General features: G+C 40.4%; 1 protein-coding gene across 9 annotated transcripts in view; it reads left to right on the top strand.

Moving 5' to 3' along the window:
* The window catches only part of dacha (dachshund a), a 331,988-nt gene that overhangs the window by 199,351 nt on the left and 106,528 nt on the right, over nt 1–26,109 (top strand). For 6 of the 9 annotated variants that reach the window (XM_078412305.1, XM_078412309.1, XM_078412303.1 and 3 more), the window contains one exon: nt 25,093–25,248. The exons of the other annotated variants lie outside the window; for them this stretch is intronic. In XM_078412305.1, the coding sequence (XP_078268431.1) occupies nt 25,093–25,248 (156 nt within the window). The remainder of the gene's footprint in view (nt 1–25,092; nt 25,249–26,109) is intronic. 9 annotated transcript variants of the gene reach the window in all.

The following is a 26,109-nucleotide window of genomic DNA, read 5'->3' as shown; positions in this document are numbered from 1 at the left end:
AAGGGTCATCTTATACCAGGTCAAATTTCTGCTGTTCCACATTTAACAAAAAATGTTCCAGTTTTAATATTCTGTCGTTACAGTGCTTTATAACCCGAAGACTTAAGGTTGCACAAGATCAAAAAGGAGGTCAAGGAGGAATTGTTGAGATAGAAAGAAAACGGTGTGCAGGTTTATGGCTGAAGCTCTGTGATTTTAGTCTCCATTTTCACTCTTGCTGATGCAAATGTATTTTGTTTAATGACCCTGAAATCCTGGTTGTAATTAGATGTGGGAATTGTTCATAGCTTACAACAGATGATGCTCTTATAATAAAATGAATGGTGCTAAAATGGGCCCGTAAACAGGAGTCAGATTTAGGTAATCTTATTTTGCTGTCATGGCAACAAACTTATGGACTGCAATAGAAATAAACATACAAAGTTTCAGTGCCGAGTTTAAATAAATGTAAAGTAAATGAATCAGAACGATTTGATTTTCCATCACCAATGTGACACAAATACTGCTGATTAGTTTCCAGCCAAGTCAACACATATTGTGTTTGTGTCCCTTATTAAAATGCTCGAAAGGATTTTGAATTTGCCCCATAAAATCTTAGTATTAAAATCCTGTGTGATGGAGTACACTTTTAATTCTTTTATCCTTTGTTGCCAAGCCATTAATTGCAGAATATCACATGGCCTTTGAAAAAATATTTTGACCTGGGTGTAATGACGAATATCTTTTAATTCGAGAAAAAGAAATTGAAATAATTAAGATAATTCCATGATCACATGCTCCCACAACACGGTTCCACAGGGAGAGAGAGGAAAAAAAAATCACATTTGCAGTATGAACAGAGCTACAGGATTGGCCTAACCAACATTGGCAAATTTATCTGAACTTTTTATGCCGTGTCCTAAACCACTTGGCAGCTCAGAAACAAGTCTTGGATTTGACTTCATTTGGGATGGGATTTTGAGGCCATGACACACACGGAGAATTGTGTTTGAGCTCCTTCACGCTTGTTCCTTTCCCACCACTGGTTAAAATTTCCAAGAACAGCCAGGAATACATGGCTGTATTTACCATGCTCTCCAATACCGATTAATATAAATAGAATGGTGGACAAAGTCAAAAGGCATGTTGCTACTTAAAACCATATTTGGGGTTTATTTTATTTCATGTAATTCCAAACTCTGAGAAGGGAGAGTCCGAACACATGCTCAGATATTCAACGACATTACCATCACCCAATCCCTCATTGATCAATGTTGCAGGTGGTTACCATTGACTGCAAAACTAACAGGCACAGTTGCAAAAATACTAGAGTAGCTCCTACAATGTTTATTCGATGGAGAGTGACTCAGCTCCTGGCCTTGCACCCTGCCACTCCAAAGCCCTCCCATCTTCCAAATCCACGGCCTCTATTCCGTTGAAAATTTAGTGCAGCAGGTGCAAGAAAGCACGAGCTCTGCGGCGTTTACTTTCCAATCTACACACCATCTTGATTTGTAGATACATCAAGTGCAGAGTTTTGTCATTGCGGCTGAGCCAAAGTCAACACTAGTGCAGTGCTTTCAAGCCGTAGACTTTTGTGGCTGAAGGGCAATTATGGATATGTAATAAATGATAGCCATACCAAAGATGCGCACAAGCAGCTAAAGAAAAATTGTGAAGTGCCATATGCATTGCATTGTATATCTATATATGTTGTGTATGCATCATCTAATCTATCTCTCCCTCCTAACCCTTTTCTCCTGCCTTCTCCCCATAACCCCTGACACCCGTACTGATCAAAAAATCTATCTATTTCTGCCTTAAATATATCCATTGACATGTCCCAGTGCATTGCACTGTGGTCATATCTGGCCTGAAGCAGAGGCATCTTCTATTTTGAATCGAAAGTTACATTTTCAACGTCCATATCAGACCAGGAATGGCTATTAGGTCCAGGAATTTGACAATCTGTATTGGAATCAAGTCTGCATATTGTTTTCAACATCAAGCTAGTATTCAGATATCTCTCTCCAAGCACCAGCGGCGATTTACAAAACAATCCACTTAGCTGTTAGTTACACAGCCAAGTTGGATCCATCTATCAGAAAAGTTTAACACATTTCTCCCCAAAAGAAAATATCTTCCCTCAAGTTTCCATCTATAAACTATTTTTTTAATGGGATTTTGACAGTCTTGTGTGCAGTGAAGGTCTAAGTGTCGTTGTCGTACTGTAATATTTTACAACGATGAATAGTCGTGGGAGAGATGTCCCTTTGCATCGCAAACCTCATAACTTATGAGTGGAGTGTAATTCCAGTCCATCATATTCGGAAATATTTTTATTCGTCTCCAGGATAAATTAAGAAAAGTGTTAGATTTTGGCACCACTGGCCATCACATAACTAATCATCTTTTAAACAGGGCTCATTAAAAAGTAAAATTTGAAGTAGAGCTGTTATTAATTAAAAGGAAATTTCTATTGCTAAATTATAACACGCACAGCTGTTTAACTCAGTGCGACTGATTGAAATGTACTCACCACCGAGTAAAACATGATAACCACCATTTTTAAGTCCTTTCAAAAGTGACCATAGCCAAGATGTGAGGTCCCCTCTGGGAATGCAATGAAGTGAAGTATTAACCCATGCTGTCCACAGGTATGGCAGGCATAGTTGTCTATCAACTGTGGCCCAGTTGGATGGAGAGAGGAGCCTAGGGGTAAGGTTTTAATTGGCATCGGTCAAGTGACTGTTCCAGCCAGTGTGCTCTGTGCAAAGATAAGTTCCCTCCTTTTGCTGTTCTTGTTGAAAATAGGTTTGAATATAGAATATAGTCTTATACAGCACAGGAAACAGGCCCTTCAGCTTATTATGTCCGTGCCGAAAATGATGCCAAGACCATCTCTTATCTACCTGCACATAATCCATACCCCTCCATCAATATACTAAAACTTTTGTTTGTTTGTTTGTTTGTTCCTGAACTACAGCCAAAACGGTACACGATAGCGCGGCAATTTTAGGCCCACCTTACTCACCGTCGTACCTTTGGTGCTAATGGCAGAAGTTTCATTGAAATCAGTGTTATATTTTAAAAGTTATTCACATTTTAAAGTTTAAATCTATCTCCGAGGGGGGAGGGAGGGAGGGGGGGGGGGAGAGGGGGAGGAGGGAGGGGTGATAAGGGGGGTTAAGGGGGATGGAGTTGGGGGGGGAGGGGGGGATGGATGCTGGACTCAATTATTAAAGAGGCAATAACGGTGCATTTGAATAGCAGTAAAAGATTAAGTCCAAGTCAGCATGGATTTATGAAAGGGAAATCGTGCTTGACTAATCTTCTGAATTTTTTTGTGGACGTGACAAGTAAAATGGATGAAGGGGAGCCAGTGGATGTAGTGTATCTAGACTTTCAGAAAGCCTTTGATAAGGTCCCACACGGGAGATTGGTGATTATAATTAGAGCACATGGTATTGGGGGTAGGGTGTTGACATGGATAGAAAATTGGTTGGCAGACAGGAAGTAAAGAGTAGGAGTAAACAGGTCCTTTTCAGAATGGCAGGCAGTGGCGAGTGGAGTGCCGCAAGGCTCGGTGTTGGGGCCACAACTGTTTACCATATATATTAATAATTTGGCAGAGGGAATTAGAAGCAACACTAGCAAGTTTGCGGATGACACAAAGCTGGGTGGCAGTGTAAACTGTGAAGAGGATGTTAGGAGGTTGCAGCGTGACCTGGACAGGTTGAGTGAGTGGGCAGATGCGTGGAAGATGCAGTATAATATAGATAAATGTGAGGTTATCCACTTTGGCGGCAGAAACAAGGAGGCAGATTATTATCTCAATAGAGTTAGGTTAGGTAAGGGGGAGGTCCAGCGAGACCTGGGGGTCCTTGTACACCAGTCACTGAAAGTTGGCGTGCAGGTACAGCAGGCAGTGAAGAAAGCTAATGGAATGTTGGCCTTCATAACAAAAGGATTTTAGTATAGGAGTAAAGAGGTTCTTCTGCAGTTGTATAGGGCCCTGGTAAGACCACATCTGGAGTATTGTGTACAGTTTTGGTCTCCTAATTTGAGGCAGTGCAACGTAGGTTCACGAGATTGATCCCTGGGATGGCGGGACTGACATATGAGGAAACATTTAAAAGACTAGGCTTGTATTCACTGGAGTTTAGAAGGATGAGAGGGGATCTTATAGAAACATATAAAATTATAAAAGGACTGGACAAGCTAGATGCAGGAAAAATGTTCCCAATGTTGGGCGAGTCCAGAACCAGGGGCCACCGTCTTAGAATAAAGGGGACGCCATTTAAAACTGAGGTGAGAAAAAACTTTTTCACCCAGAGAGTTGTGAATTTGTGGAATTCTCTGCCACAGAGGGCAGTGGAAGCCAAATCACTGGATGGATTTAAGAGAGAGTTAGATAGAGTTCTAGGGGCTAGTGGAATCAAGGGATATGGGGAGAAGGCATGCACGGGGTATTGATTGGGGATGATCAGCCGTGATCACAATGAATGGTGGTGCTGGCTCGAAGGGCCGAATGGCCTCCTCCTGCACCTATATAGAGAGAGGAGCTGCTCCTATATATTTAAGACTCTTCATCATTTTGCTTCGCCAGAGGGTACAACAAGTGGTAACCTTATTTTAGAACAAGTATAACTGATAGTCTACACAATTTACTTTTGTGAAAAGCAACAGCGTAACCATCCATGCATTTATTCCCTTTATTTGATCATGAAACTTTATATAGCACTACAGTGGCCACTGTATGTTAAGCATATTTAACCTCTCATAAATTTCAAATTGATTAACACAAGGAAATGCATTTCGACCTGGCTCTTTGATCAGACATGCAGAAAATATCCATAAACATGCTATATCAAAGGGGAAATTAGTCTTTTTGTCCCAAGGTTGTTCTTGTGTGTATATGATCAAAGTGGGCCCAGTAATTATTGTAGCGAACAAGCCACTTTATTGGGGAATTTGAAGGAATTTCATTTTTGCGACGCATTTTCAATTTAATTGCTTTTTTCGTTTTACATAAACTCTGATGGGCGATTGTTTCTCGACAAACTTTCCCCTCCTGAATAGTGGTTCCTGTTGACCAGGTCCCAAAAGTTGCAGCAGGAACAAATTTTTTTTTATCGATAGCCCTCAGAGGAACTTTCAGATTATGTGCTTTGTGAGAATTTAAGTGTAAAATTTAAATTATTTTCAATCTATTTTGTACCATGTTCAATACTATAGGTTGTACTATGTTCTAAAGAGTCTCGAGCATTGCCTCATTAGATATACCCAATCGGGCTTCTGGTGTGGGTGGAGAAGCTGGGAATTTCCAAAGGCTTTTCCCATTTGCTCGCCGTAACTTTAGTGAAGCAGCAAAACCTGTTTAGTTTAGCTTAGAGATACAGTGTGGAAACATGCCCTTTTACGCTTCGGCCCACTGAATTCGCACCGACCAGTGATCCCCACACACTAACACTATCTTACACTTTGGACAATTTACAATTATATCAAGCCAAGTAACCTACAAACCTGTTGAAGGAAAGAAGTGTAGATGCTGGTTTAAACCGAAGATAGATACAAAATGCTGGAGAAACGCAGCGGGACAGGCGGCATTTCTTAATAGAAGGAATGGGTGACGTTTCTGGATCAATGGGTCTAAAGAAGGATCTCGACCCAAACGATCACCCATTCCTTCTATCCAGAAATGCTGCCTGTCCCGCTGAGTTACTCCAGCATTTTGTGTCAGCATACAAACCTGTACATCTTTGGAGTGTGGGAGGAAACTGGAGATCCTGGAGAAAAGTCATGCAGCCACAGGGAGAATGTACAAACTCCGTACAGACAGCAACTCTCACACTGTGCCACCATGCCGCCCAAGCATTCTGTTGCTCACCTCATTCTGGCAGGGTACTGTCCTTTTGCAGCAGGCAAATTGGAGACATCTTATGGACATCCTCCCACAGTCTCTTTTCTCCCAGCATCCTTTGAATTCTTTGAATGCAGGTGGTCAATCTGTTCAGAGATCGATTGTTCATGCTCTCCCTTCTCTGTCACTAACTTCTTCCAACTCAACAGCCCTCTGAGAATGAATGTGACAGTAGTTGAAAGAGGAATATCTCTCCCTCCATTTGTCCCAGTTTCAGTGACTCTGGCTTCATTCAGTTAAATTTCAATACATTTCTGGTTCAGTTGCCTCTTTGGCTACAAGACTACTGGACCTTACCCTACCATCAAACTGGTTGGAATGTGACAGAACAATGTTACAGAACAATGCAGGCTAATGTTGTGCCTCTGGGAAAAGCCTGGGCATTGTAGACCAGTGAGCTTAACTTCTGTAGTATGCTAGTTACTGGGGAAGATTCTGAGGGATCAGATATGTATGCATTTGGATAGACAGAGGTTGATTAGGGATAGGCAACATGGTTTTGTATGTGGGAGATAACGTCTCACAAAATTGATTGAGATTTTTGAAGAAGTAACAAAGAAGGTTAGTGCAGCAAGGCTGTAGATATTATCCACATGGACTTCAGGAAAGCCTTTGATAAGATTCCACTGCTCTGGAAGGTTAGATCGCATGGGATCCAGGGAGCGCTAGTTGCTTGGATACAGAACTGAACTCGTGAAAGGAAGCATGAGGTGGTGGTGAAAGCTTGTTTCTTGGGCTGGAGTCTTGTCACTAGTGCAGTGCCTATGGGAATGGTACGGGACCTTGTGCTGTTTGTTTAAATCAACGATTTAGAGGAGAATGTACAAAGCATGATTAGTCAGTTTGTTATTGACACTAAATTAGGTTGTATTGTAGACAGTGACGATGGGTATAGAAACATAGAAAATAGGTGCAGGAGTAGGCCATTCGGCCCTTCGAACCTGTAGTATCGGAAATTACCACAGGTTCCTGATCAGCTGGGCAAGTGATGAATGGCTAATGGGACTTAATTCACATTAGTGTGAGGTGTTGCATTTTGGGCAGTCAAACGAGAGCAGGGGCTTCACAGTGAATGGTGAGGATCCTGGGGAATGTTGCAGAGCAGAGGGAATTGAGAAGTACAGGTATATAGTTCCCTGAAAGTGGCATCACAGGTAGATAGGGAGGTCAAGAAGGTTTTTAGTACATTGGCCTTCATCAGTAAGAGGATTGAGTATAGAAGATTGGATGCCATGTTACACTTGTACAAGAACCTGGTGAAGTTGCATTTGAATTATTGTATTCACTTTTGGTCACCCTGCTATAGGAAGGATGCAATTTAGTTGGGAAGAGTACAAAGAAGATTTACAAAGATGTTACCAGGACTCACAGGCTTGCGTTATAGGGGAGATTGGGCAGGTTAGGATTTTAGTCCTTGGAGCACAGCATGCTAAGATCTTATGTACGTGGTAACTCAAATTTCACTGTATCTTAATTGGTACATGTGACAATAACCTGTCCTTCAAACCTTGAAACAATCATTAGGTGATTAGTCAGTCAGTAAAGGTCCGGTGTGCAGGAGCAAAGAAGACCGTTGGCTGAGAGAAAGTAAGTGTTAATTGCAGGTTAAAGTCCGTTTAAAAAGAGCGCCAAAAGGATGCTAGCAGGCAATCAGTGAAGCGCATACCTCCAAGCTCGTCAGAGGAAGGCAGGAGAGAAGCGAGTACGTGGATTGGCTGATCAATTCAATTAGAAGTTTGGTAAATTGGCCAATTAGGCAATTTAGTGACTGATATAAACAAGGCTTGCACAAGGGGTGCGGCCCTGTCGAGGGAAGTACCCTGTGAGAAAAGTGCCCTGTGAGAAAAGTGCCCTGTGAGAAAAGTGCCCTGTGAGAAAAGTGCCCTGTGAGAAAGGTGCCCTGTGAGAAAGGTGCCCTGTGAGAAAGGTGCCCTGTGAGAAAGGTGCCCTGTGAGAAAGGTGCCCTGTGAGAAAGGTGCCCTGTGAGAAAGGTGCCCTGTGAGAAAGGTGCCCTGTGAGAAAGGTGCCCTGTGAGAAAGGTGCCCTGTGAGAAAGGTGCCCTGTGAGAAAGGTGCGAGTCTTTGGCTGCGAGTCTTAGGTGAGGAGGATACACTTGTTTTTGAGCCTGATTTGTTTTTAGACAATAAAGTAATGGCCGATAAGTTGGTGCAGTGTGTTTCCTGCAGGATGTGGGAAGGTAGGGACACTGCTGGAGCTTCTGGGAGCTACACCTGCAAGAACTGTGTCCAGGTGCAGCTCCTGAATGGACATGTGGTGGAGTTGGAAAAGCAGCTGGATGATCTCAGGCCATCCGGGAATGCGAAAGTTTCCTGGACAGGACCTACTGTGAGGCTGTCATGCAAAGGGTCCAGGTCGGGCGAAGGTGGGAGACCGTTTCAAGGGGGAGTGAACATGGACTACAGGAGACCCCGGTGGCTGCGCCTATTGCAAACAGATACACCCTCTTGGGAGCTGTCGGGGCAGAAGACTCTTCCAGTCTGAGCGGCGGACAGGTTGGCGGCTCTAATCCAGGCAAGGAGACTCGACCGGGGAAACCGAAGTCAGGAAGAGCCATAGTAGTGGGTGACTCCATTGAACGAGGTACGGACAGTAGATTCTGTGGCGGTAGGCGGGACTTGGGGGTGGTCTGTTCCCTCCCTGGTGCCAAAGTTTAAGACATCACGGACCGGCTTCAGAACATCCTAGCGAGGGAAGGCGATCAACCGGAAGTAGTTGTGCACGTGGGCACGAATGGCGTCGGGAGGAAGAGGAAGGAGATACTGCAACGTGAGTTTAGAGAATTAGGAAGAAGACTGAGAAGTAGGACGTTGAGGGTGGTTATCTCTGGACTGTTACCTGTACCTTGTGCTGGTGAGGGCAGGAACAGAGAGATTGGGGATATGAATGTATGGCTGAGGGGCTGGTGCAGAGAGCAGGGATTTAGATTTCTAGACCACTGGGATCTCTTCTGGGGTAGGGGTGACCTGTACAAAAGGGACGGGTTGCACCTTAACAGCAGGGGGACCAACATTCTGGCAGGCAGGTTTGCTAGTGCTACCCATGTGGCTTTAAACTAAGTAGTGGGGGGGAGGGGTTGACAAATTGGGAATATGAAGATGAAGATGGAGTTAAAGGGGAAGCGAATACAGGAGAAATTGCAAAGGACTCTCGAATAAATGGGAAGGGAAGTTCTAGATGGGATAAGAGAGTAAGGTCAGGGCAAATTGTGACCGAAGTTAAAGTGTTGTATTTAAATACGCAAAGTATAAAAAATAAAGTGGATGAGCTTGAGGCTCAGTTAGACATTGGCAAATATGATGTTGTGGGAATCACAGAGACATGGCTACAAGAGGACCAGGGCTGGGAACAGAATATTCAGGGGGGCAGAGGGGGTGGGGTCGCTCTGTTGGTAAGGAATGATATTTGCTCCCTTACAAGGGGTGAGATAGAATCAGGAGATGTAGAATCAGTATGGATAGAAATGAGGAATTGTAAGAGATCCTAGGGTGATGTAGGAACTGAAGGAAATTCACATTAGGCAAGAAATGGTGTTGGGTAGACTGATGGGACTGAAGGCTGATAAATCCCCAGGGTCTGATGGTTTGCATCCCAGGGTACTTAAGGAGGTGGCTCTAGAAATCATAGATGCATTGGTGATCATTTTCCAATGTTCTATAGATTCAGGATCAGTTCCTGTGGATTGGAGGGTAGCTAATGTTATCCCACTTTTTAAGAAAGGAAGGAGAGAGGAAACAGGAAATTATAGACCAGTTAGTGTGAAATCAGTGGTGGGGAAGATGCTGGAGTCAATTATAAAAGACAAAATTGCAGAGCATTTGGATAGCAGTAACAGGATTGTTCCGAGTCAGCATGGATTTACGAAGGGGAAATCATGCTTGACTAATCTTCTGGAATTTTTTGAGGAGGTAACTAGGAAAATGGACAGGGGAGAGCCGGTGGATGTAGTGTACCTTGGCTTTCAGAAAGCCTGCTACAAGGTCCCACATAGGAGATTAGTGTGCAAAATTAGAGCACATGGTATTGGCGGTAGGGTACTGACATGGATAGAAAATTGGTTGTCAGACAGAAAGCAAAGAGTGAAAGAGTGGGGATAAATGGGTCCCTTTCAGAATGGCAGACAGTGACTCTATGGGTACCGCAAGGCTCGGTGCTGGGACCGCAGCTGTTTACAATATACATTAATGACTTGGATGAAGGGATTAAAAGTATCATTAGCAAATTTGCAGATGACACAAAGCTGGGTGGCAGTGTGAACTGTGAGGAAGATGCTATGAGGTTGCAGGGTGACTTGGACAGTCATGTGAGTGGGCGGATGCATGGCAGATACAGTTTAATGTGAATAAGTGTGAGGTTATCCACTTTGGTGGTAAGAATAGGAAGGCAGATTATTATCTGAATGGTGTCAAGTTAGGAAAAGGGGACGTACAACGAGATCTGGGTGTCCTAGTGCATCAGTCACTGAAAGGAAGGATGCAGGCAGTGAAGAAAGCCAATGGAATGTTGGCCTTCATAACAAGAGGAGTTGAGTATAGGAACAAAGAGGCCCTCTTACAGTTGTACAGGGCCCTAGTGAGACCGCATCTGGAGTTCTGTGTGCAGTTTTGGTCTCCAAATTTGAGGAAGGATATTCTTGCTATTGAGGGCGTGCAGCGTAGGTTTACTAGGTTAATTCCCGGAATGGCGGGACTATCAAATGTTGAAAGACTGGAGCGACTAGGCTTGTATACACTGGAATTTAGAAGGATGAGAGGAGGTCTTATCGAAACGTATAAGATTATTAAGGGGTTGGACACGTTAGAGGCAGGAAACATGTTCCCAATGTTGGGGGAGTCCAGAATCTGGGGTCACAGTTTAAGAATAAGGGGTAGGCCATTTAGAACAGAGATGAGGATAAACTTTTTCAGTCAGAGAGTTGTAAATCTGTGGAATTCTCTGCCTCAGAAGGCAGTGGAAGCCAGTTCTCTGAATGCTTTCAAGAGAGAGTTAGATAGAGCTCTTAAGGATAGCGGAGTCAGGGGGTTTGGGGAGAAGGCAGGAACGGGGTACTGATTGAGAATGATCAGCCATGATCACATTGAATGGTGGTGCTGGCTCGAAGGGCCGACTGGCCTACTCCTGCACCTACTATCTATTGTCTATTGTCTATAAAAAAAACCATAAGCATATAATTAAAATGATCAAAAGCCCCAAGTCTACGTCCAAGTATCTGTGGGAACTGAAAATAATTAAAAAGTGAAATGCAGACCATGACAGGAATACCGAGAGGGAAATCTATGTTAAATAAAAGAAAAGGAAAGGTATGGAGAATAACAGATAGGAATAGGCAGAGGGAGGGAGAGGGGGTAGGGGTTGGTGGGAGACATAGAATAGAAGACAGAAAGAGATAGGGATGGAGTCAAGTAGAGGGACTTCAACAGGAGACTGTTCATCAGAGAAGGTAAATGAAGGCAACAGTAAAACAGGAAGTTAATAATTAGATGACCCCACAGAAGCCAGTACAGATGAAAGTCAATGTTCTCATTTAGTTTTTTTAAATGAACACACTCTTAGGACTTCAAACTTTATTCAAGTATTAGTATAGAAGATCCATCACATGCAAAGTATTATATCTTTCACTTTTGCTACAGTAGCATTGCTTGACATGTTCTGACTATACTACATATGAATGTACTCCATATCACTTCAATTATTACTTTGTATTGTCCTAATTAAGGTGTAAAGAAGATACATGGTAGTTGCTGGATTATTTTTCCTCTTGAACAGCTCAGTGCCCGAATAATTTTATTGATAATTTGTTCAATCATGAACTATGACATTTATTTAATTAAAGAATTACAAGTATGTATTAGAGTTTCCACCACATTGATGGAAGTCATTCAGACAGGATTTATTGATATCCATACAACGGGTATCTTGGTGTATTGTCTAATTTGAAAATGTTTATCTAGTTTAATTAGGAATACTTTTAATATTGACTTAATCTTCACCCATCGTTATACTTTACTCTCTTGTGCGTAATAAGCAATAGTGAATTCTGTTCCTCATCCAACCTTTTATATCTCTGCAACTTTTGCTAACCCTACTTAGCAATGAATGGGAAGTGGAAATTTCTTCAATCACACCTCCTAAAGAACTAAGTGCTTACACAACATCGGCTTTTCGAATGTATATGGATACAATAGTTAAAATAGTTATACAGGTATGAACCAGTAGGCATGAAAGGCTAACATGGGAGGATGATGTGAGTGAATGAGTGGAGTGAGTAGAGAGAGAGAAAAATTAAATCACTATAATGTATCACGTTCAAGTCTTCTTCAAAGTAAAACATATAAAAGGGCATAAATGTGAATATTTTAAATATTTCATTTAAACAACAGAAGCATCTCAATAGGATACCATATTCAGATAATCATAGTGGAAAGAGAAAAGTACACAATGAATATTAAAATTAGAAATATGTATCTGAATGCAGAATATATTTGCAGTTTATAAACAATGTTCTACAGTTTTTTTCTGGTTTTATATTGAATGCAGGAAGCCAGGGGAGCCAGTCTAGGATCACAGCTGTAAAGGCTGGTGAACTAATTGCTTTTCCTTCCGCCTCCTCATTCATCTTCATTCTTCACCAGTTACAGAAAATTATCAATATTCTCAGTTGTATTTCATCCTTAATCCCTTTTTTGTGCAGCATTAGGCAACGCCAGATGATTCCTTGGCAGGAGTCAGGGTGAAGAGCCATGAAATGCCACTTCTGGCAGATGGCATTGCTCAGAAGAAATATGACAAACACATGCAATTTGTTAGTTACTAGCAATGCGGACTGTCATAATCACCCAGGTGGTGATAGTGTGCAAAAGTATGGAAAGCTAGGCTTTCAGCAAGATCTGCCACAAAAACGCTGAACAAAATAGACCCAGATATGCAGATTGTACCTGCCCAAATCAACACAAGGATTCAACCACGCAGTTCTATGAAGATTCCCATCCTTAGTCATCCAGTTTGTACTGAGACTCTTGTGACAGTAGAGCCATGTGTTACATTGTTAAAAAATGTGGTTGAGTAAGTTCTTATTATTGGCCAAGGGACTGGACTGCGAGTGGGTCATCATACTAATTATTTTTGTAGAGTCGGCTGATGAATGCTCACAACATTACACAGGTTTTATATTTTGAATGTAATCTTGAAACACATTGACTGGACATGGAGATATCATGTTTATGAAGCAAAAGCAAATTATGTGAAAAGGAAAGCTTTCCCACATTATACTTAAGGGGCATTTTCCTCTTTAAACAATAGGCTACGATATCAGCAAATGTCAGCACCACATTTTTAGTGGTCTTATACTTGAAAAGGAAGTTGTGCATAAATCAGATCTGAAGATATACGGCAATAAAACCTGACAATTTCTTAGTGCAATGCACATCATTGCTCAAAAGTAATTCCACTTGTTCCGAACAATTTCCTCAGAATATAATTTTCCATTTAATAAACTGCACTTAATATAGATACATTTCTGTACACTTGCATTACACCATGCATCACATAACTTTTGAGAAACCTCACAATGAGCATCGTGACAAAGTCACCAGACCGATATTCACAAATGAGTAACTTGAGAAAAATGGTCATAATTGTATTTGATTACCTTGGCAGGGAATAAGGCAACATTTCTGTTTAATTTAAGCCCATGCATGTGCAGCAATTTATGTTTGGATATAAGCACTTAATTGCAATTGCCAATGGAAAGTTACACTGTTGGTTCAGCTTGTTGCAAACACCTTCATTACAGGACGCCAGAGCTTGCCAAAGTAAAAGTTGCACCTGAAGCCCTCTGGGCAAGAACATGTTTGTTTGAATTTCTACATACACATGAACCTAAAGCAATATGGGAGAACACATTCTTGCCTCTATGGGAGTGGAGAAGCTGGGGGTCTATGCTTGTACGATTGACAGATTGATATTGTCTTGCAATATTCCAATAAAAATTACATTTAATCTCTCGAGTCTGTCATTACAAAAAGATTTGATCACCAACATTCATGAAATAAACCCAGGAAAATGTTCAAAGTTCTATTTGGGCCAATATGTATAATAAAAGCAGGAACCTTTCTGTTTTCCATTAACAAACATAACAACAATGCAATAAAAAAACAAAACAATGTTCAGATTAAGGCAAATTGTAACTAATTTTCTGTTGGTTTCTAAATGGATAATTTCAGTGCATTGCAGTAACGCAGTTTAGTGTGCATGTCACTAGTCTTGTCTCACATGTCCTGCATCTTTGGCCTGGATTTTGCAGATGCCATGGTAAGGGGGAACAGGACTTGCCATTATTTGGAATGTGAATTACTTGTATGAGACAGAAACTTAAAGCATTCCCACATGTCAACCAGGCAATCAGCAAGTTGTTGGCCAAGTTACCTTGTTCCTCCGGAAATTGCACTATGTTAAGCCACTAAGATCTACATTTGAAATTGTGAGTTTGCTGCTGTTCTAAAACCAATCAAGTGATAAAAAGCTGGGAATTGATCATTCCAGACCGAATTCTGACCAAGTTTAACTCAGATAAGTGTGAGGAGATACATTTCAGTCAGTTAAACTAGGGCAGATCAAAGAATAAATGGTAGAGCCCTGGAGAATGCTGTAGGACAGAAAGACCTAGGGGTATAGTTACATAGTTGAAGATTGAGACACAAATAGACAGGGTGGTAAAGAAGACATTTGGCACACTTACTGTTGGTCAGTGCATTAAGTACACGAGTTGGGATGAAGTGTTACAACTGCACATGTCATTGGTGAAACCCCACCTGAGGTATTGTGTGCAGGTCTGGATGTCTAGCAACAGGAAGCATGTCATTAAGCTGGAAAGGATACAGAATAGATTCATAAAAATGTTACCAGAATCTGAGTTATAAGAAGAGGATGGATCGGCTGTGATTTTTTTCCTGGAGCTTAGGAGGTTGAAGGATGTCCTTATAGAGATATAGAAAATCATGGGGGACATAGATAAATAGATGGTTACACTCTTTTTCCCCAGTCTAAAGGTCAAATGCATAGAATCAAGGTAAGAGGGGTAAGATTCAAAAAGGACCCGAGGACAACCATTTCACATAAGCATAATGGGTGAATAGAATGAGCTGTCAGAAGAAGCTATGGAGGCGGGTACGATTATAATATTTTAAATGATATTTTGACAGGATAGGAAAGGATTAGAGGGATCCGGGTCAAATGCATGCATATGGGACCCGCTCAAATAGACATCTTGGTTGAAATGGACAAGTTGGGCCTGTTTTCATGCTGTATAACTCTACGTCTATGAGTGTTATAATTTAGGAAACACTACCAAAGATAGTAGTGGAGGCAGATTCAACAATGACATTTACAAAGGAGATGGACAAGTGCATGAAAGGAGAGTACTTTGCAGTGTTAGGGGAAGAGGGCAGTGGCACTCATTGGATTGCTTTTGCTTCAGACAGAAGAAGGGTCTTGACCCGAAACGTCACCCATTCCTTCTCTCCAGAGATGCTGCCTGTCTCGCTGAGTTACTCCAGCATTTTGTGTCTATCTTTGACTTCTTTCTGTGTTGTAACCCCAAAGACTCTGCCTTAACTAGACTCACAGGAAGTAATTTCAGATACCTTCAATAATAAAGCGATGATGCATATAATTCTCAATTCAGAAGTATGTAAAATTAAAGAATGTTTCCAAATTATTGAACATAGAAAATCCAGGCAGATTTAGTGAAGAATACGGCAGAGGTATTTATCTGTGCCAATGAGCACACAAGAGGAAAATCTTGGCTATTTATTTTTCTTTAAATGGTATGACGACAGATTTTGCTGCAGCAGAGTATGTAATGTTGCCGACCATCACTTATAGTTGCCTTTGCACCCTTTATAGTTAAAAAAAAGTTTGACCTACAAAATTGATGGTAAAGCAGGCTGAAAAAGCAGTGCAGCAAAATTAAACTGGGCATCAGGGATTTCAGCGAAGAAAGAGAAATTAACAGGTTATCTCATTGACCAGTAAGGTACAAGGACTGGGAAATGATCAACAACAGAAGCATTAAGAAGGGCAAATTTAAATGAACTCAATGTCAAATTAGTTACAGAAAGAAAGAGGTAAATAAGGATTGGATTGAAGGAACAATTTTTTTGCTTTTAGAATTAACAATACAAAATATCGTTGGAAATACTGTTATTTGTGTTGTAACATTGACAAGTTTGCCTGTGAATCTACTACTGGAAACAGGCACCACTGATTTAGCGTCATAGTTGTGCAGTGAAGGAGGAACAAATTGTCTATCTTGTCAAGACTATGGCATGGGGTTTGTGGAAGAAGGGAAAAGAAAGGAAGCCAGCAATTGGCAGATCCAATTAGAAGCAAGTTTCTCCAAGTTCACAAGTTATTAGAGTAGAATTAGGCCATTCGGTCCATCGAGTCCACTCTGCCATGGATGATCTCTGCCTCCTAATCCCATTTTCCTGCCTTCTCCCCATAACCCTTGACACCCATTCAGCTTGTTCTAATGATCGCCTTGGGGGTGTTGGAAGGGTGTGAGGGCACAATTTTAAGTATTTAAGGATGAGATTTACCTCAGTGGGGTCCCAGTGCAGCACTACTCTGTGAAAACATAACTGTCCAGGAGTGAAGTTGTTCTGGGACAACCTGTTCTAATTCCCCCAGGACTGAGAGTTGCACAGAGAATGATATCATCCAAGTTATGTTGTCAGGGCTGCAGTGATTCCTCCTGAGATGGTTTCCACCATTTAGTTACAATTGTGTAAAAATAAAATAATTAATCAATTTTCTATGCCAAAAAGCTCAGAGTGATAGCCGTTAATTATCAGGGCAACACAGTGGTGCTGCGATAGAGTTGCTGCCTTACAGCGCCAAGGACCCCGGTTCGATCCTGACCTCGGCTGCTGCCAGTATGGAGTCTGTATGTTCCCCCTGTTACTGTGTGGATTTCCTCCTGGTGCTCTGGTTTTCTCCCACATCCCAAAGATGTGCAGGTTTGCAGGTGATTGATGGTTGGCATTGACCCAGTGGGCCGAAGGCCATGTTTCTATGCTGTATCTTTAAACTAAACTGAAATCATGGCTCTTTAAAATATCTGCACCGGCAATATTAGCATGAATTATCTGTGGTAGAATTCATTTGCATCTTTAGGCATCTACAGTAAACTTATGACGTTCAGTGGCCAGCTAATATGAGAGATTAAGTTGCTGATTTCACAAATCTAATGATATGTTGGACATAAAATTTTGCATATTTGTGCCAAATGGTACCTCTGATCTGTGCTTGAAGTTGTTCTACCATTTAGGTAATAATAAAGATGGGGATTGTTAACATGAAACATATTGAAAGCAAAAATCTGGCCCTATGTTTCTCCAAAGTGATATATTCAGTACACTCATAATACCCATATATATCACATATCCGTATAAGGAAACTCGGGATGCTCGTGATAACCTACTCAAATCTTATTTAGATGTCTAGACAACAAGAGTGACCCTATCTATGCCGATCTCTATCAGTAGCTTAAATCTAGGCATTAAATAAATGTAGACTTGCTGCTTACTTTTCAATAATTATTACTCCACATACTTACAGAAGTCAAAATGCACAAGAATTTATAGATGGCAATGTACTTTGTGACAACATTTCCCCATTTTTATACATTATACGAAACAGGTTTAACTGTTCATTCAGACTTACATTTTATACCAAACAACATACAGGTAGAACCCAAGATTCCATGCACCTGCTTGTCGTTATATAGTCCGTTTAATGTAGCAAAACACCAAAGTTACTTGCTCATGCTGCCATCAAACCTGACTAAGCAGACTTTCTTTGTAAGATTTTCCTCCAGTTGGTGTTTTTAATAATTTTTTTCCAGTACAGCAAGTATTTTATTTCAGCCATTGGCATAAAATATGCATCAATGTGGATGTCCAGCAGGACAATCTATGGAGAAGAGAATGGTGGCAGCTTGATTAATGGAGGAGAGCTGTAAATACATCCTTCAGACTGAACAAGGATGTGACCGACTCCATACCAATCTTCTCACATCTCCATTTGTACTGCCCACTTCTGGTGCGCCACTAATTTCTGATTCTTATCTGTAGTTTTTTTGTTTTAAATCAAATATTGTGGTTGTTCTTTGATACCAAACAACATCGGGTACACTTTATCAAGTCACACTGCCCTTCAGTGACAATTATTAAACACCTTGCAATTAGATTTATAAGATTAAATGTTTGGGAATGCAGGTATGGATTTAAATATTCATTTCTTGATATTAATCTTTTAAATGCTGAGTGTTCTGAGTGTTATCGTCACACACTTGACCGATGGTTAAATGTGGTTATAATGACCACCCTAGTGTGTTTTATGTGGGAAAGGCTGTCAAAAAGTTGATTAGAACATGAGGTACAGCTGAGCGCTTTCATCAGTTTCAATCTCTTATATCAGCATAATCCAGACTGGAACATTAATTATTACTGCCATCAATGGCTAGGTTGTGATGCAACTACTGAACATTCTCGAAAAGTTGGCTTTCAACATACTTTGAACATCCATAATTTCAAATAGAATCACTGTGATTTACTAATCTCTCTGAATGCACAGTAGGGAAGTTATTCCAATGCTTCACAGAACACCAACAGCAATGTGGATTACTAAAAGCACCATTATCGTTAAAGTTCTTAAATGTAAAACAGTGCAGATGTTGAAATAAATATGGGAAAACCTGGAAGTTCTCAGGCAACATCTGGAAAGAATAAAGGACCAAGTTACCATTTCAGATTTAAACTTTAGATTTTAGACTTTAGACATACAACGTGGAAACAGGCCTTTCGGCTCACTGGGTCCATGTCGACCAGCAATCACCCTGCACATTAGCACTATTTAAGGCAGAGATAGATATTTTTTTGATTTGTACAGGTGTCAGAGGTTATGGGGAGAAGACAAGAGAATGGGGTTAGGAGGGAGAGATTGATCAGCCATGATTGATTGGCAGAGTAGACTTGATGGGCCGAATGGCCTAATTCTACTCCTATCATTTATGACCTTATGACTATGCTACACACGAGGGAAGATTTACAAATTGCAGAAGCCAATTAACTGTACGTGTTTGGAGTGAGGGCGGAAGCCAGTGCACCCGGAGAAAATCCATGCAGTCACAGGGAGAATTTACAAGCTCTGTACAGATAGCACCCACAGTCAAGATCAAATTCTAGCGCTGTAAGGCAGAAACTCCACCGCTGTGTCACTGTGCCGCCCAGAAGGATGGCGACTTAGTCAGTTTGTTTTGTCAAATGTTTATCAAACTGAAAATGGGACGGTGGATGCTGCGCTTTGAATGAGGGGATTGACAAAAACATATCCTTTGGGATAATAGGAAACACAATACATTTTTTTGGTCTGTTGGAATATAGTTGTCAAATTAGGGTAGATTCTCCTCGTTACAGTGTTTGGAACTTAGATCTGGTTCTTGGATTGAAGGTTATCATCTCTTGGGGCACTGCAGTGTTAAAGTGTTTCAGAAGGACCAGACCACCCTCAGGTATTGGATTAAAGATTTTCTTTATAAAAAAACACAGTACATCGCTTTTGAATATAAAAGCACATTTTTTCCCATAAACAAAAATCTAAACTTAATCGAGTCTTTTGTGCACACAGAGACCAATTTTGTAAGTACCATTTTGGTTTTCCATGTGATTGGAAGCCATAAGATGGACACCTTACCATAAACGACTTGCAATGCAAGTCCTGGAATAGTACAAGCAAAATTCCTTAGTGCATTTGAGGCCTGCTTCATTATTAGTTTAAGGGAGTCAAGCTTACCAATTCTGCTGCTCTGGAATTTCGCTTAGGCCCTGCTTTTAGATATTTTCCTCAATGTTTGTTCACACAACTCTCTGCTCATTGATGTCCTTAAGGCCTCACGCTGTCCCACCATCCAAACATAGGTCCAACATTCCCCCCCCCCCCCCAATTCCATCCCCCAATTCCAGGCCTTATCCTTCCTTCATCCATCCTCAACTTCATAACCCCTGGACCTCGCTCTGCACAGAGTATTGTAGGCAAACTATTGTGCCAGTCCGACGTCCACACCTGCTAAACTAGAGTGCCTCTGTCCTCCTGTGTAGTGCCACTTTAATAAATCCTTCCCTGTACCGTACTTCTCGATCAGTACGCTATATTTGTCTGGCTTTAGGTATGTCTAAGACACAAATAGATGGGAATGGAAGATAGGAAGCCTCTGCTCCATTTAAAAGGACTTTGCAGATTTACAGTTATGTGTTCAACTAACAGCATATTCCAACTGATAGATCTAGGTTGTAGCTACAGTGCCAGGAGGGATGAGAGCAGGAGACCATATCCCAGCACTTGCTAACTTTTACGTAAAATTAGTTGGGTAAGATAGCCAATGCACAGTGGATAGCAATCAAGGACTAGGCAGTGCGATAATAGAAGACTGTACCATCACATTTCCTCTTCCATTTTAGCCATTATTCACCCCTACTAGGAGTCTTCATTTCAAACTATTGACAAATTGTGCAGGGTTAGTAATAACATGAGGCAGCAATATGTGGAGGTAAACCAAAAGCCTCAACTTAAATAAACAAAAGTTATTGTGCTGGTTATCAGGAAACCAAGCCAGTTGAAGATTTCCTGCATTTGTACTAACTGAGCGAGTTGTAAACCTAATGGGTCTAAATAGATGTTTCTGCTTTATTTAGAATGATCAAAGGCATAAGTCCTCAAAAGTCCAGAGGAAACTAACTTGGATTTCAGCATTGCCGTGGAATGTCTTTACTGATATTTTCTGTCCTATTGTAATTATACAGGTGATAACAGCTCAGACAAGAACAAAAGCATCCCAGATATAGAAATCTGATGTAACCGAAAGTTCTTTAATGTCACAGATGGATATTTTCATCCCTTTACAGGTCATAGAAACTGTTCACACAAATGTGTGTGAATAAATGATATGAATCCCAGTGCTTCCAATGACTCAATCTGCTTTGCAGAATCGTGCTCACTTTAGCTGGTAAATGGGAAGTAATATATCTATCGGTTTTATGTTCAGAGGACTTGTGCCCATAGGTTCAGAATACTAGCTATTGCTACACCGGAGATTGATTACTGCTAACAGTATTCCAGCAGTAACTGAGTCTATTGCTCAGCTAGCGAGTTCCAGAGTAAGGCAAAGCATTTAGATAATAAGTGTAAGTTATTAGTGATAAAAGCACACAAAAAGGTACACACATGGGTTTGAGTCTCAAATCCATCAATTGATGGAAATACACAAACACTTTATTCCAAAAGTTTTTGGGAGCTAGAAATTTTCCAAAATTATAGGTTAGGGTTTGAAATATTTTTACTTGCAAACCACACAATCTTCTTGGATCAAAGATCCAAATTAATTATTGGGACTTCGAAACTTTTCTTCCAAGTCAGTAAATATTGGAGAAGGTCACGGGTTTAAGTACAAAGGATTGCAGAATAAAAGGCAAAAGTATAAACTGCCTTACTTTCATCTGAAGAATAGTTTTGAAAAGCTTGATCTCCTCAAATTGGATTTGTTCTTATTTATTAAAAAAGAGCATCATTTTCAATATTTGTAATGTTTTTGTGCGGGATATCACTGTATAATCCAAGTTTATCATTCACTTCATTTCTTGCAGAAAACTCTTCATAAGTATTTGTTCATATTGCTTTGATTTTCTTAGCTGGCTTCTGGGAGTTTCAATTACTTAGATCAATGTTACTGAACACAACAGCAACAGAAGTGTTTGTTTCCATTTCCAATTTCCAGAGCAGAAACAAAGTAGGATGATGTTCACCTGCAAACTGATCTGTGAAAGGGCAATTACAAGGTGCTCATCACTTGCTGTGCTGTATTCATAAGTCAGATTTACAACCCGCATTCAATCAGCGCATAATATTAGGCAACTGCTGCCTGTCCCAGTCAGCTATTTTGAAGAAAGGTGCCTCGGTCATGCACTGGTGTGCAGTGGCTCCACAGAGAACCACCAACCTACATTCAACACATCCTTGATTTAGCAAATGTCAGTGCATCTGCACCTCACATTGTGCTGCTGAACTCAGTACCCGAGTGCAGTGGTCATTCGGGGGCATTTGGCTTCTTGGCATTATTCCAGCCATGCTGACATACTGTCATTTGAATGGAGTTGGCAACCTTCATTTACAAGAAAAGGACACAAAGTGCTGGAGTAATTTGGTGGATCAGACAGCATCTCTGGAGAACAAGGATATGTGACGTTTCGGGCTGGAACCCTTCAGACTGAAGAATGAATGCGAGTCTGAAGAAGGGTCCTTATTCGAAACATCACCAATCTATTTTCTCCAGAGATGCTGCTTGACCTGCTGAGTTATTCCAGCACTTTGCGTCCTCTTGTAAACCAAAGTCTGCAGTTCCTCACTTCATTTAAAGGATATGTCCAAGTTTTGTATTTTACTTCACTGTATAATTTAATTGTAATTATTTTACATTCTAAAAAAATCTAGATGCAGTTATCTCCATCCAAACTTTTTAAATGCCGGAGTATCAGAGCTGTGAGTGGTGGATAAAGTGGCCTTGAAGGCACCACCAGAGATTAGGTGGTCACTAATGGCCCTGGTGATCATATGGGGTAAATGTGAGGTCCAGTCTAACTTGCCACATATATTTTTCAGGTGGTGTTTTGTGCTAATTCTGGGCAGAATCAAAAAGCTACATCAACATATAGAGTTTCTTTTATTGATTTTATTGCGGTCACAACACTGAACATTTGTTCGTAGATTTATAAATGGTAGCTTTGTTAATTCTAAGATATAATTTGCAATATTCCAGGACTGTTATGCCACAAAAGATAAGCAAGATTTGGATGAGAAAGTCATGCCAACCAAACAATCTAGAAAGGCCCTGTACTTCCACCAACAAAATATACATTTGTTTCTTTATTTACTCCAAGGATTTTCACACCGTTATTCTACATGCATTTAATCCAGGAGTAATAATTCTGAAAATTTACTTTCTGACAAGGCTTGATTCTGTTACTCAATGTTACTCAGTGATTTGAATGTAACTCTTTAAGTGCCTCTTCAACAACAAGCAGCTAAAGAAAAGCACTAATAAAACATTAACTCCGCCGCACTTTGGGGCAAGTCTGGCGTCGAGCTGTCCAGTTTCAGATTTGGTCAAAATGTTAACCTACAATGAAAGGGAACCTATTGTTACTTTAAGGTCAGAAGGTTATAATTAATACAGCATGACAATATCACTCTGTAAGCATCCAGTGAATTATGGATGTCAAGGTGACAGCACATTTGCCTCAGGTATTTACCAAATCCATTAGTGTTTCTGTAGGCACTCTCTGCCTATTAAGAATGTTCCCTTATGTAATAGTCAGAACTCTACAGAGAAGAAATTTAATTCATATTATCATTGAAAATAATCAGTCTTCAAATCTGTAATGAAAAACACCACCTGCTTGTTTACCCACAGATCTCTCTCTGCATAATGAGCAATCTCACGCACATTGATTTTAAGATTTCTCTATTACCAATTTAATGTGTTCTCATTTTAAACATGATGCACCAGTATGCAATAAAAATATTAATTTCCAACATGACTACTGCACTGAGTATCACCGTACATTCTGTTCAAACAACTGGATGGATATATTACGATAAACACTTAAATAATTGGAAGAAGATTGCAAAAGAAAAAAAAGTTGGAGCATCCTATACAAATATCATATGGTAGAACACATTTCTATGATCTTTTATATTTATAAGTTCGGACTATCATAACAATGTGAATAATAGAAAAGTCCTGATGAATATTAAACTAGATGTTATTATTTATTACAATACCCACTACAGTCATTATAGCTATAGTAATGCCATTCACATAAATTTTACTTCATGATGACCAGGTTCATTGGGAAGATATTTTCAATTATTTGCCATTGCCAGTTTTCTTTACTGTAAATATCTAATTTGTATTGGAAATAATTTGGAAAAGATGCACGTTTTTCATTCTGTGAATATTTGGAGAATTGATAAAAATGAAACCTCATTTCTGATAACATTAGACACTGCAGAAGAAAAACTATAATCACAAATATTTAAATTTACTTAATTTCATAAAGTTGATATAATCATTTCCCATTAAAGTTGGCGACGGAGCAAAGATGTAAATAATTGGAATGAAGTGAATCTTGCTATCCTTATGGCACTGTACAATATATTGGTGGTAAATGTCAAACAAAACCCATATCCAGTCTAAACTGAATGCTTTTAATTCAGAAAATTTGTATTTCACAGCTTGCTTAAACTAGTAAAAATTGTCCAAAAATGACATTTAAAAGGAGAAATTGTTGTAGTGATGGTTGATTGGAAATTTATACAAGAGACATAGATAACCAATTTTTCTGTGGAACTGCCGATGATTGATATATTGCTAGATTGTCAGGGACATGTGTCAGACATATTTCTATTTGTAGAAACAAGGAATTGTAGATGCTGGTTTGCAAAAAAGGGTACAAAGTGCTGGAGTAACTATTCGTTATTTTCGCCCAGTGGTAAAATACCTTTATTTCGTTGACAATGCTCCATGTTCTTTAAAAAAAAAGAAACTTATGCAGAACCAGCCCCAAATACTTTTATCAGCCCTCCAAAAGCCCCGCAATTAGATCAAACATCAATCACATACAAGTGAATTGGTTGGTGACTAATGAACTAATTTCAAAAGTGCAATTGTATCCAATGATCAAATATTACTTTAAGAAACTAAATTCCCATTTGATACCAAAGTTTCAGCTGTTGAAAACAAATTGAACAAAAGGTATATTTTTTTGGCACATGAGTAAACTCTTTAAATGTCTACATGCAGTTGGTGTCATGTTGCCTTTGTGCACAAGAAGTATTGGAGTCACTGCTGATAAAACACACTATAAACAGGAGATGTTATGATAGCCCCCAGATAATTTAAAACTTAGAAGTATTATCTTACACACCCTTTGTTTCATATCCACACTGTTTCAACTGTACTCATGAACCTGTTGTTCATTCTGCCAAGGAAAGGAAGCATGTATTCACCAGTTGTGTTTAATTACCTAATTTATGATCCATTTGTTCATGCACTTCAGGTGGATGTGAATCTTCGTGGGATAAAGAGAAACTCCAGTCACCCACTACCACAGGGTCACAGCATGTAGTCAGCCATGCCATACTGTCTGGTCAACACAATCTTGCAGCCACACACTCGCTTAACCCACTCCAGCAGAATCACCTTAGAGCCAACAGTAAGCATAGTCTGCATGCACCTTTTTTTTTAGGCCTGCATGGACTTGTACGTGCAATGGTGTAGGATAAGTGTTGCAAGATTAGGAAACTCAATGCACTAAAACATGTAACAAGTGAACTCTAAATTTCCTAGAGCAAACAAACAGTGTTGGAAAATATGTACGCTTGAACTAAATTCTGAAGTAGCATTGTGGCTCAACACCGTAAGAGGGGATGGAGCTGGGGATGTAAGGAGAGAAATTGAAAATATTATTGCAAGAAAGCTTGGTCTTTCAATAGACAATAGACAATAGGTGCAGGAGTAGGCCATTCAGCTCTTCGAGCCAGCACCGCCATTCAATGCGATCATGGCTGATCACTCTCAATCAGTACCCCGTTCCTGCCTTCTCCCCATACCCCCTCACTCCGCTATCCTTAAGAGCTCTATCCAGCTCTCTCTTGAAAGCATCCAACGAACTGGCCTCCACTGCCTTCTGAGGCAGAGAATTCCACACCTTCACCACTCTCTGACTGAAAAAGTTCTTCCTCATCTCCGTTCTAAATGGCCTACCCCTTATTCTTAAACTGTGGCCCCTTGTTCTGGACTCCCCCAACATTGGGAACATGTTTCCTGCCTCTAATGTGTCCAATCCCCTAATTATCTTATATGTTTCAATAAGATCCCCCCTCATCCTTCTAAATTCCAGTGTATACAAGCCTAATTGCTCCAGCCTTTCAACATACGACAGTCCCGCCATTCCGGGAATTAACCTAGTGAACCTACGCTGCACTATCCTTCCTCAAATTTGGAGACCAAAACTGCACACAGTACTCCAGGTGCAGTCTCACCAGGGCCCGGTACAACTGTAGAAGGACCTCTT

Source organism: Rhinoraja longicauda, chromosome 15 (assembly GCF_053455715.1).
Source record: "Rhinoraja longicauda isolate Sanriku21f chromosome 15, sRhiLon1.1, whole genome shotgun sequence".
Taxonomy (NCBI): Eukaryota; Metazoa; Chordata; class Chondrichthyes; order Rajiformes; family Arhynchobatidae; genus Rhinoraja; species Rhinoraja longicauda.
This window is presented reverse-complemented; position numbering and strand designations above follow the sequence as displayed.